This window comes from Oncorhynchus clarkii, chromosome 13, assembly GCF_045791955.1.
Source record: "Oncorhynchus clarkii lewisi isolate Uvic-CL-2024 chromosome 13, UVic_Ocla_1.0, whole genome shotgun sequence".
In the NCBI taxonomy this organism is placed as follows: domain Eukaryota; kingdom Metazoa; phylum Chordata; class Actinopteri; order Salmoniformes; family Salmonidae; genus Oncorhynchus; species Oncorhynchus clarkii.
The window spans coordinates 42,909,960-42,923,757 of NC_092159.1; the positions used below are offsets into that span (position 1 = coordinate 42,909,960).

The 13,798-nt window shown below is 41.5% G+C and overlaps 1 protein-coding gene across 1 annotated transcript; it reads right to left on the reverse strand.

Moving 5' to 3' along the window:
- Window positions 1-5,750: 5,750 nt before the first annotated feature.
- Window positions 5,751-12,471, reverse strand: LOC139423563 (suppressor of SWI4 1 homolog). The gene is made up of 14 exons (XM_071175155.1): window positions 12,313-12,471; window positions 11,876-12,046; window positions 11,568-11,669; window positions 11,007-11,057; window positions 10,651-10,821; window positions 10,376-10,452; window positions 10,046-10,153; window positions 9,694-9,817; window positions 9,297-9,375; window positions 8,973-9,102; window positions 8,730-8,890; window positions 8,162-8,611; window positions 7,817-7,832; window positions 5,751-6,946 (listed from the first exon to the last, which is right to left on the reverse strand). Exons 1-14 carry the CDS (start codon window positions 12,325-12,327, stop codon window positions 5,914-5,916), a joined length of 2,688 nt encoding a protein of 895 aa, XP_071031256.1. The 5' UTR covers window positions 12,328-12,471; the 3' UTR covers window positions 5,751-5,913.
- Window positions 12,472-13,798: the final 1,327 nt, after the last annotated feature.

Below are 13,798 nucleotides of genomic sequence, written 5' to 3' on the forward strand. Positions count from 1 at the left end.
GACACAAACTGAAAAACTTACCAAATAGGATAGCTAGAGCGCCACCAATGGGTATGGAGGCTACTTAATGCAACTTAAACGATAGGGCACAAAATCTTATTCGATGAGGTTTAAAGGCGGTTGGCAACCAATTAATGTTGAATTACCGCCACCTAGTAGACTGGAGTATAACTACCTTATTTGTTTGAATTTGTTTAGGCCTATCCCTCTTATAACTTCCGGCGCGGACAGAGATGGCCGCCTCGCTTCGCGTTCCATGTTTACATACCCTACATTACTCATCTCATATGTATATACTGTACTCTATACCATCTACTGCATGTTGCCTTTGCCGTTCGGCCATCGCTCATTCATATATTTTGATGTACATATTCTTATTAATTCCTTTACACTTGTGTGTATAAGGTAGTTGTTGTGAAATTGTTAGGTTAGATTACTTGTTAGATATTACTACATGGTCGGAACTAGAAGCACAAGCATTTCGCTACTCTCGCATTAACATCTGCTAACCATGTGTATGTGACCAATACAATTTGATTTTGATTTGAATTTGAAATCAACAAATACCCTACCATCTAAACCTACACTTCACAAAAAAAAAGTATATAATAATAATAAACAATATAAAAATAAACCACCACCCTGCTCCACTTTTTAAATATATTTAGTCCTACCAACAGCCTGAAAGGATGAGAAACAACCACTTAACATACTGTAACTCTTCTGACGTCAAGTCTCACACAACAAAATAAACCTCTCTGCAGTTGCCACCACAACCTCAGTTTTTTGCGATTTACATTACATCCCTGCAGTTCAGTTGATAACCATTGCTTTAATTGCTATAAATACAATCTTACTGAAACATATATCACTTGTTGGCCTATCCCTCTGTACTGGTACAGATCTACTACTTACGCCACTCCTCTCAGGATCCCCCCCCCTTGACCCATATTCCTTCACTGCCTCAGCACATAACTACTGTAACCCTGGAAACATCAACCTGCCTCTCTTGCACCAGACATTTCTGATCCCCAGCCCCATCGGCACCCCTACAATTAACACGACTTTCCCCAATGCTATACATTTCTTTGTCTAATGCCCCATTCTGCACACGTCTCACACCTAAGAACCTCCCTCCTACACACACTGGGGTCACATGCCCGTAAGCAGGGTTCATCAACTAGATCACGGGCCAATTTTTTTCTGGAGAGGAAGGTCGGGGGCCAGAACATAATTACAAATAATTTGTATATATATTTTTTTAATCCGTTATTTTACCAGGTAAGTTGACTGAGAACACGTTCTCATTTGCAGCAACGACCTGGGGAATAGTTACAGGAGGGGGATGAATGAGCCAATTGTAAACTGGGGATTATTAGGTGACAGTGATGGTTTGAGGGCCAGATTGGGAATTTAGCCAGGACACCGGGATTAACACCCCTACTCTTACGATAAGTGCCATGGGATCTTTTAATGACCTCAGAGAGTCAGGACACCCGTTTAACATCCCATCCGAAAGATGGCACTCTACACAGGGCAATCACTGCCCTGGCGCATTGGGATATTGAAAGAGTGCTTCCTACTGGCCCTCCAACACCACATCCAGCAGCATCTGGTCTTCCATCCAGGAACTGACTAGGACCAACCCTGCTTAGCTTCAGATGTAAGCCAGCAGTGGTATGCAGGGTACCATGCTGCTGGCAAAATCAACCGCAAGATAGGGGTGGTATACAGAAGATAGCCCTATTTGGTAAAAGACCAAGTCCATATTATGGCAAGAACAGCTAAAATAAGCAAAGAGAAACGACAGTCTGTCATTACTTTAATACATGAAGGTCAGTCAATCCGGGAAATGTCAAGAACCTTTAAACTGTCTTCAAGTGCATTTGCAAAAACCAGGCCATGGTGAAACTGGCTCTCATGATGACCACCACAGGAAAGGAAGACCCAGAGTTACATATGCTGCAGAGGATAAGTTCATTGGAGTTACCAGCCTCAGAAATTGCAGCCCAAATAAATGCTTCACAAAGTAACAGACATATCTCAACATCAACTGTTCAGAGGAGACTGCATGAATCAGGTCTCTATGGTCGAATTACTGCCAAGAAACCACTACTAAAGTACACCAATAAGAAGAAGAGACTTTCTTGGGCCAAGAAACACGAGCAGTGAACAAGACCGGTGGAAATCTGTCCTTTGGTCTGATGAGTCCAAATTGTAGATTTTTGGTTCCAACCGCTGTGTCTTTGAGAGACGCAGAGTAGGTGAACGGATGATCTCTGCATGTGTGGTTCCCACCGTGAAGCCTGGAGGAGGAGGTGTGATGGTGTGGGGTGTTTTGCTGGTGACACTGCCAGTGATTTATTTAGAATTCAAGGCACACTTAACCAGCATGGCTACCACAGCATTCTGCAGCGATACGCCAACCCATCTGGTATGCGCTTAGTGGGGACTATCATTTGTTTTTCAACAGGACAATGACCCCATAAAAAGCTATTTGTTTTCGTAGAAAAAAGGTTTGTAGAAAGCGATTTCCATAAATCGCTGGCAGCCTCTCATTCGGCCATGTTGATGCCTGCCTTACAAGGCTGCAGAAATTATAGTACGTAACCACCATCGCTTTCTAGGGGTACTACAAATCGCTTTCTACACGTGAGAACTTTTAGTCTTTTTCTTGTTGTCAAAACCCTGCCAAAAGTCAGGTAACCTTAGCGCTTCCAAATATGGAGTTGCAGGTTTGCCATATCTGTCAACGTTCTAATGCAATATATTGATTTACAAATACAAATCAAAAGGTGTTTGTTTGTGGATAATGAATTGCATTTGTGGAAAGGGATTTACATTTGTGGAAAGTGATTTACATTTGTGGAAAGGGATTTACATTTGTGAAAAGTGATTTACATTTGTGGATTGGTACTTATTTGTACAGATCATGATACACGAATACAAAATGCATGCTGTGTGTTCACAATACATTTGGCATGATATTGATCCCGTGCTGCTGAGTCAAGGAGACAGTGCAGCAAGCGTGCACATTGTGACAACTTTTTACCAGTTGTAGGTAGGCTATTTAATATGTTTTCCATAAAACATATTAATGCACTAGAACTGATATAATGGCGACAAAGCATCGGAAAATAACTTTATGTGCTCTAGAGCTCTTTAGATAAATTCGCCCAGAGCTGGATTAAAGTAAACTGCATTCAAATGTCAACTTTTCCTATGGATAACCGTATCAAGCGAAGGGTTTTACTCATGCTCAGTTCTAGAGCAGCCTAGAATGGTATAGAAATTAATAGCCTACTTGATGGCCAACATATGCAAATGTAACCTATCATTCTCCACATTTAATGTCAGTTTCATAGAAGACAGTTTCACCATAAATTCAATTTCAAATTTCCACTCGGGCAGCACTCTAGAGTCCAGACTCTATACCCTAGAGTCTCATAGAGTCCAGACTCTATACCCTAGAGTATCATAGAGTCCAGACTCTATACCTGCGCGGGTGGACATTTGAAATGGAAGTTATGAGGAAAAAGTCCACTATGAAACTGACATTAAATGTGGAGAATGATAGGTTACATTTGCATATGTTGGCCCTCAAGTAGGCTGTTCATTTCTATGCCATTCTAGGCTGCTGTGACCTACCATTTGACACAGTACAATAAATATTTTGAAATGCCGATATCACTGGACATCAGTGCAAATCAATTTGTGCCACATGTGTAGCCTACCTGGAGCTGGCAAATGTATTTAAGAAATATAACTGCGTTTTTTGTTGAAGCCTTGTGTTATTATGCAATTCTTAATGGCCATGTTTAGTTAATTAAATTGGAAGTTATCAATTGTGATCATGGTCACAGCTCTATCGCGTAGGTATCATTCTCCACATTTAATGTCAGTTTCATTGTGGACTTTTCCCTGAAATTAGATGTTGGCCTTTCAGGGGCCGTGGGCTACCTGCATCTAGCTCAGCAAACAATGGCAAAGTTGAATTGCAACTTTAAACCCAGATTTTAGTCAGTAGCCTATGTCTATTGAAATAACAAGTCAATCTTGCAAGTAGGCCATTTATAATAGTTTGTAGTCTTAACATCTGGCACATAAAGAAGGCACAATTCTCAGAAAATAGCCTAACATTAGTTTTTTGAAGTTCGTCCAAGTGTTTCTTGCACATATTGAGATCATCTGTCCAACTTTCATCACTCAAACTCTCCTGTCGGATATATCTATAGTTATGCACAAATGGGATTTTTTAAAGAAAATAAAGCCAGAGGGTGGTGTGGTATATGGCCAACATACCATGGCTAAGGGCTGTTCTATTGCACCACGCAATCCAGAGTGCTAGAAAACAGTCCCCGTGGTAATTAGAGCAGTACAAATAAATGTTTTGTCATACCCATGGTAAACGGTCTGATATATACAGTTGAAGTCGGAAGTTTACATACGCCTTAGCCAAATACATTTAAACTCAGTTTTTCACAATTCCTGACATTTAATCGTAGTAAAAATTCCCTGTTTTAGGTCAGTTAGGATCACCACTTTATTTTAAGAATGTGAAATGTCAGAATAATAGTAGAGAGAATGATTTGATTCAGCTTTTATTTCTTTCATCACATTCCCAGTGGGTCAGAAGTTCACATACACTCAATTAGTATTTGGTAGCATTGCCTTTAAATTGTTTAACTTGGGTCAAACGTTTCGGGTAGCCTTCCACAAGCTTCCCACAATAAGTTGGGTGAATTTTGGCCCATTCCTCCTGACAGAGCTGGTGTAACTGAGTCAGGTTTGTAGGCCTCCTTGCTCGCACACACTTTTTCAGTTCTGCCCACAACTTTTCTATAGGATTGAGGTCAGGGCTTTGTGATGGCCACTCCAATACCTTGACTTGTTGTCCTTAAGCCATTTTGCAACAACTTTGGAAGTATGCTTGGGGTCATTGTCCATAGACTGCTGCGCCAGTAGGAGCCAATCAGCATTCAGGGCTCGACCCACCCAGTTTACAATTATTAACTTTACTAACAAAATGTTTGATTGAAATGTAAACTGATATGACACATAAATGTCAAAATAACATGCAAAACGTATATATATATATATTTTTTTTTTACTAAACAGGTGGGGCTACTTGTCTGAATGACAGGTCGCTACTGCACCTACGATACTTCGCTCTGATTCACGTATATTTCTCCTCCTGTCTTTGATCCTGCATACAGCTCACTCTACCATTCTTATTTAACAAACCGTCTCCCTTTCCCCCGCCATTTTTAACCGATTCAAGCTCACTCTATTTATTCCTCTCTCTTAAGACCTCCTCTGTCTCACTTGTTCCCTCCTTATGATAATACTGCACTTCTCCTCACATACATCTTGTTCTTGCCCTCTCGAGGGATGACATTTATCCAGCTGTCACAATCTCCATACAACCAGCACGAACCCCTCGGGATGTAACGCTCAACAGTGCATCCCACTTCTAAAGCAGCTGCATCGTCTTGATGTTCCTCTTTATCAATAGCTACAGCGGCTCTTTTTCATTTCTAACTAGCGCGCTTTTCCATCCACCATCTCCTAGGGCACAACATGGCGGTTATATTAACTTTTTCTCCTGTGCTTTTGGTGTTCACGTTTTTATCCTGTTCTGTAAGCTCATCAGGTGAAAACTGTAAGCAATGTAGCTACATTTGAAATATATATTTTTTATGTTTTCAATTTCTATTATCCAATACTGTAATAATGAATATAGAAGAGGGCATAGTTTAGACTTTATGAAAGGAAACATGACCATCAGAACATTGGAAGGAAGTGCATATAGCTGCAGTTATTTACAGATAAGTCATCAACTGTGTGTAACACTTGCTTATCAGAAACACCATAAGTGCAAGCTTCCAAAGAGCAGAGAGAGCATCGTTTAATTCATGTATTATTCATTGCCATATCTGCTGAGCTCCTTCCACAGCAGGCCACTCTGATGTTATCAAACACAGCCATGTAGAGCAGTGGATGGATGCACATGTTCAGTGTAGCCAGTCCCTTGGACACTTGGTAGGCCTTGTACTCCCAGTTGCAGACCGAGCCAAGTTTGCGAACCTTCTGGTAGAAATAGTAGCACTGGAGGAGGTGATAAGGCACAAAGGAAATGGCATACAGCACAACCACTGCAAACACCATCAGGGCCACCTTCCGTTTCTCCAGGGAGGTTATATTCACATTCCTCCACACCACCCTCAACACTGCGCAGTATGATGCAAATGTGACCAGGAAGGGAATAAAACACCCAACCACAGACAGAAAGACTTTGTAAAACAAGTGAGAGTATGCAACTGCATCACTGTTGGGGCAATAGGAGTAGGATACACAACAGGTTTTGTTGCTTCCCTCTGGACATGTGGAGGCAAACTTCAACACAGGAGAGGAGATGGCTGTCACAAAGATCCAGATGGCGACACTAGCAGCCTTGGCTTTGGCGGGGTTCACATGGTTCCGGCTGAAGAAGGGATACACAATGGCCACATAGCGGTTCACACTGATACACATGATGAAGTAGATGCTAACATACAGGTTGCAGGTGAAGAGGAAGCGTTCTATCTTACAGACCGCCACCCCAAACAGCCAGTTCTTGTCCTGCATGTAGTAGACTATGAGCAGGGGCAGGGTGAGGACATAGAGCAGGTCACTGATGGCCAGGTTACAGGACAGCACCACACCAGTGTGCCAGCTGTTCCTCTCCCTGGTCGCCAAGAGTCTCAGGGCAAACAGGTTACCAACCAACGCCACGCAGAACTCAACACCGTACACTGAAGGCAATAAATGCACTTGGAACTTGTCACCATGACAAGAAGAGTTGTGATCCATCATGTTTGTTGTGTATTGATTTCTGTGGGAGATTAGAAAATAGGAGGGGAAAAGGCTGTGCAAACTGGCTCCCAAAAGTGGTATTTGTTCATCTCTGTGGAAGAAAAAGGATCAAGATATTCATTATATTCTGTTCTGAAGTGGAGAACCATTCTTTTACGCAGTTCATCCTGATCCCCTAAGAGGAACTTTGCATTGTGCCAGCCAATACATCAGTCACAACAGTTCATAACATCAATCAGTATCATTCTGTCGCAATACATGTAATAAATTGATAGTATTAGTAGTGGTTTAAGATACCTTCAGAGCTGTTGTCTTATCAGAAATATACATCTGTGGTCAACAATAAATAAAAACACACTGCAGTTCTCCATACTAATGTTGTGCAATGGATAGCAAATAATAATCTAAAGTACCATGGACCAAGGTGGTGTGAATCTTAAACCAACAGAATGTCTGTCCAAAACACCCCACGGAGCCATAAACATGTTAAATATATATTTTGTATCTTTAAGAAAATCCACAAGACCGTTTGATGTCTGTCTACTCAACAGACACAAAAACCCGAAGTATGCACCAGTACTCAAAAACAGGCAGGTCAATTATAAAAAGTCCACATTCACAAAATGTACACTTTACAGATATTTAAATGTATAACGGCAATGACCTCAGAATAAAGCCAGATTAGTACTTACTCATTGACAGATAAGGCTACAGTTCCTGGGGTAGATGTTCACAGAGACCAGTAGAACTTCCCATGATTGGTTCGTTACATGTAAAGATTTAAAGCAGTCACTTCCCTTTTTGACCTTCCGCCACCCTCACAAATCAACCCCTTCGTAGGCATTTTCAAGAAGTGTGACTAACACTGCATGCCCCTTGTTCTATTTGTAGCACAGTACCAAATGAAAATGTCACAACTCAAGTCGCATGCTCACCAGCCTCGGCTCCAGTTAACGCTCACACTTTGAGGTGAAAGCCTGTGGCAGAGACGACACGAGCCAGCCCCAAGAAAAAAAGGCTACACACAATTGAGCTGTACTTTGCATCCAGCAATTTATTTGCCAACGCTTATAACATTTATATAAACATGTTCACAAGGTACAAAATTACATCATTGCATTTTCATCCAGTCCTCCAGCTGACTTGTAGCAATAATGAAGTCCTATCATGAAGGAATACATTCCTGTTCATGTTGATCAGAAACTGCAGACCACAATAGTGAGTCAATACTGCCATCTGGTGTTCTACCAGGGTAGAGCGCTCAGCATGCATCAGTCCAGGCTTTCGAAGGGTTATGAAGCTCAGCTCTTCCCCTTTCTCTGTTTGAAGCCCCCCTTCGCCCCTCCCGGACCCTTCTTGAAACCACCAGGACGAGGTTTGCCCTTAAACTTAGAACCCCCATCACCCCCAAATTTCTTTCCCCGCTCAGACTTTCCTCCAAATCTTTTATCCCTATCACCAAATTTCTTCCCTCCAAACTGTTTGCCCCCATCCCCAAATTTCTTTCCTGCAAACCTCTTGCCCCCAGGTGACATCTTTCCAAAAGATTTGCCCCCATCCCCAAATTTCTTTCCCTCTTTCCTGTCCCTGTCACCCTCCATTCGGTCTCTGGGTTTCCCTCCTGGACCAGACCTATGAGGTGACTTGGAACCATATTTGTTTTTTCTGTCGTCACCAGAGAACGGTTTCCTCTTCTTGAAGGGTCCTCCTGAGGGCCTTTCAGGTCTTTGCCTCCTCTTGGCTGCAGGGAACATATCTAGATGGGGGAGGGAGAACAATATAGAATGTGCTTTTGTCGGTCAAAGTAGCACAAAAATATAGTACAACAAAACACAAACTATAGAGACTTGGTTCAGTACTGAAGGAGTACTTACCTTCATCTGGCTCCTCCCCTACAGCCTGTCTGTAGTACTCTGCCTCGTCGTCAGATTCAACAACCGGAGGCCTGTTATCCTGGTTACCAGGATCCTCCACTTCAGGGTCATGCTCTTCCTCCTCCTGGCGCTTCCTCTTGATGCCTGCCATGCTTCTTTTCCTGACATTACAGAAAAAAACATCACTGTTCCACTCCAACTCAGGTGGAATGAATAGCAGTTACAATGTGCTATAACGCTCACTTGTTCTCCTCCCGTAACGCTTTCTTTTGGGCAACATCCTGCTCTTGTTTTTTCTTCCGTTCCTGCTTTTCTTTCATCTGCGCCTCTTTTCGGACCAGGATCTCCTGAAGCTCTTCCTCAGTCTTGGCGACTATCAGAAAATACAGTGAGGGCCTGTATCAACATTTCACCATGACCAATCAACAGAAACAACCATTCTCGGTGGATGTGTCAGTAAGCGTTTACTTTTATGTTGTTGAAATATCACAGGTAATCATTGTTATCTTTTCATCATGTACATCCCATAGACATCTAAATCAACAGGAAACTGACAGGTGTACTTACTGACTGCATGGTAGAGTATGTTCCCCTCTCCCATTCCCTCCTCGATCTTCACCAGCTGCATGGTGATGCGTGGGCCAATCTGAAGAGAAAACAAACTGACGCTGTAGAAACCTACTAGAACTGTTTACAATGTCACATCAGTAGGATCGACTGCTGAAGGCACCATGGTGATAAATGTCAGGATGTGTCAGTAAGCGTTTACTTTTGTGAAATATCACAGGTAATCATAGATATCTTTTCATCATGTACATCCCACAAACAGAAAATGACAAGACAAGCTGATGCTATAAACCTAGTATTTATAGTCACTGCCAACACAGGAGTAGACAATTCTATTGAAATGCTGGTTACAATGTAATATTATTAAGATCAGCCACTAAGTCACCATGGTAATCACCTCAGTCAGTCTCACAGCGCTCTGTTGAGACGCCATGTTACCACGCCCGGAGTAGATCTGTGGCAGTTCCGTTATGTTGTGATCTCCATCTTGCTCTGCTTCACTTTCTGAAAGATTAGCACCCCTGAAAGAAAGTTAGCAGGGTAAGAGAACACATAACAGCTGGCCAAATCAGAATTACTTTGTAGGTCGCTCACGTCACAGCCAACAAAGACAAGGAAGTATCACCCAAATAACTTTATGATACAGCTCAAATTCATCAAAGCAATACCGAGAACCCAAACACATGCAGATCAAGTACAGCAGGAGATACTCTGCAGTCTGCTAGGACTACAACAACCAGGGCTCTTACTTCATCAGCAGCTCACTGATGTCCTCAAACTTGCTCATGTTGGGGAACTTTTCCTGCATCAGCTTCTTCACTCCTCTACTCATGCCCACAGGGACTACTTTCAGGCTGCTGCAGAGGGGGACAGGGAGAAGGACATGGTTGAGTGTGATCTAAACCATTTAGTCAGCTACAGGATCCTGCATGATGGGCGCATCAGTGCGTTTACTTTGAATATACATCACTAAACAGTCAATTCACAACGTGTCATCCTCTGAGCCCAAGCAGTCTTCCTATAGAGTAACCAAGCCACCTTGAATTAAAACGAGTGCACAAAACATATTGTATACGTACTAATGGCGAAATTCAATTTCTTGAGACACTGGATCGTAGTTCACCAAAACACATCTCTTTATGGCGTTGAGGGCTACCTACAAGAAGCAAACCTGTTAAAATGCATACTAACCCAATTCTCATCAATATAATAATAAAGGATAAAAGGATTGTGGTATATCAGAAAGCGTTTACTTTTGAGTGATCGTCACAGATAATCAGAAGACTATACTATCATCATATTTCACAAATCCTCAATCCAGCAAAAAATCCAGGTATTGCTGCCTTTGACATACCTTGTGCACATTGATGGAAGGGAACATGTTTTGGAACATGGTGGCCATAAGTTTGACATGCATGCCCTCCGAGCCAAAGTTATTGAGGACCAGCAGTGCATGATGTGTGAACTGCTGTTCATGCATTCTGTGCCTCTTCAGTGACGAGACCACATCTTTAATAAGGGAGTACTGAAAATGAGAAAGACCATATTCAGGAAAAGCAATTGAAGCCCAAAACCCTATATTTGCTTGTTTCTAGTATTGGGGCTCATCAGTGCGTTTACTTTGAACATATATCACCAAACAGTCACGTCAAAATCTGTCATCCTTTGAGCCCATTTCTCCCAGTAAGTCATTTGGGTTTGTGTACTCACTTTGGTCACCCGGAAATGGAGCATAGGGCCTTTGGGCAGCCGAGCAAGCCTCTGGAAGAAAGAAAAAAATCTCAAACAGTCACTCATTTACCATTAGGACCTGGTAAACAGCACAACTGTAGATATGGATGCATCAGTGATAAAACATCTTAATCATGAATTCAGATATTCTCATAACTCAATCATCTGCATCATCAATTGGATAACCAAGGAGGTGGCTGACGCAGCATATACTCCATTGATCAATAGTGATAAATCATAAAGATATTCCCTTTGAAAGGCCAAGGGTTTACAGAGCAGCTGTAAAAATAGGGACTGTGTCTACTGTTAAAGCCCCTCATAGTACAGTAAAGCAACATGAGTGTGTATTCATTACGCCGATTCTGTTGCAAAATAAATAGTTTACTCCAAACATTAAAAAATAAAAAGTACCTCTCAGACAAAAAAACAAGAGTTTCTACTGGACAAATTCAAGTATGTCCCTCCCAGTTTAGTTTGGTTCTTAAACAGTCAAACGGTTTCAGAGATTAATACACCCTTGGAGTTGGCAGACTTATTTACCATGTTGACACTACTGGGCGTCTTGGTGAAGATCATGAAGTGTGTCACTCCCAGTGGTCCAGCTACAGCCACAAAGTCCTTCAGCACATTCTTCTTCCTCACCTGTCAATCACACGCAGGCAAGCCATCAAATCCATTATGAGCACATGTATGTACAGGCTCAGAGCAGTGCAAGATCACAGAATTATGATTCGTTTCATAAATTCACAAAATATATTAAGTAACAACATCTGGATTGCAGTAACTTCACTCTGATTCAAGTCCGTTATAAATACTAGTTTAGCGTTTCATGACATGAACAAACGGACCTTAAGGGATTCTGCAGTGAAGGGCTCCATGACCCGCCGCATGTCCTCAACTAGCTGACCGACATTCTTGCCGACTTGGCCACGGTGAAACACGAAGGAGTGAGGGACCGCACCGAACACCTCTTCCGCCACATGGTTCGCACTCAAACGTGACTTCTTCTGGTTTTTGGTCTGAAATTGAATTAACACGTTAGTTTTGCTGGCCAAGATACTTTTCTACGTTACGAGCTAACGCCGGTACTGTAGCCGTTGTGGATGTAATCAGTTAAAAATATTTTAATCATTGTTCAGATATTCTCATAAAAACATCATTTTATCCACCTAGCTACACGTCCACATGCCGATGAGACGACCTCCAATATAATTACAATAATCTGAATCGTGTCAATAACTAGATACTATAGCTAACGTTAGCCAACAACTACTTAACCGCTTACCTTGGACTTCCCCATACTGGCAGTTTAAGTTTGACAAAATACTATTATAAAACGTCGTTGATGAACCTAGCTATGTAAAAATCGAGCATATTCTGCTATGCCTCTCCGTGTCCTCCATTTCAATCAGATACTGCTTTTCAACCACGTGGATCTCACTGCGCCGGCGCGGTGTCACATTGAAAAACGTTCGTCTTATTCAAATGCCCAACCAAACTTTTGTTCTCACCTTCCAGCATGTGTATTTGGCAACCAACCTGGTGTTGCTAGAGGAATTTAAAGAACATTTGCAATATGAAGTATAAAAGGTCAAACTTAATTTTAAGGGGTCCTTATTACAGTGTAATTACATGTAACAGGTGTCGTAGTTAATTGTAATAACTCAGTTACATTGTAATAACATGTAACTGGTGGTAATTGCAGTCTGTAATTACAGAGGTGTAACAACAAATGCTTGTACCATGTTTGTTACAAAAGGACAAGTTTCCACTAAATTGACCAATTTAGTGTTTAAATTCACCAATTTAGTGTTTAGTTTCTTCTCAGCTGCATCTGATTCAGTAATAACTGTCACAAGATTGTAATCTCTTGTGGACAGATACACTGGGTTTCCGAGATTACAACGGTTGGAGGCTCAATAGGCTCTAACTACCAACCTTTCAATCTGGATCAGGACGGTCAGAACTGGGAAGACTAGCAAAAACTAGAGCACGGGAATATGCTGGTAGGACTTGATGGGACAATACGAACTGGCAACAGACAAACAGAAAACACAGGTATAAATACACAGAAGATAATAAGGGACAAATGGGAGACACCTGGTAGGGGGTGGAAACAAGCACAAGATAGGTGAAACAGATCAGGGTGTGACAGCTATATATAAATCAACCTCACTGACTGGGGTCTACCATACGGGTGTCGTCCCAGATTATAATACAAAAATAATATATAATTAATGTTTACGCTACCCATTATGAAAACCCGAATCTCCTTGCCATTCAAGTAAGAAGATAAACCCACAAGTACACCACAGAATAACACAATCCAATTACTAGGTGTTAGACAGTATTTAGCTAGTTGAAATTAAGTGTATCTTTAGCAGGGGTGTAAAGTACTTATGTAAAAATACTTTCAAGTGCTACTACTGGAGGTATCTGTACTTTACTTTACTATTTATATTTTTATTACTTTTACTTTACTACATTCTTAAAGAAAATAATGTACTTTTTACTCCATACATTTTCCCTGACACCCAAAAGTACTCATTACATTTTGAATGCTTAGCAGGACAGGAAAATAGTCCAATTCACACACTTGTAAAGAGAACATCCCTGGCTATCCCTACTGCCTCTGATCAGGCGGACTTACTAAACACAAATGCTTCATTTGTAAAAAAAAGTCTGAGTGTTGGAATGTGTCCCTGGCTATCCGTACATAAAAAAAAACAAGACAATGGTGCCGTGTGGTTTGCTTAATATAAGGAATTTGA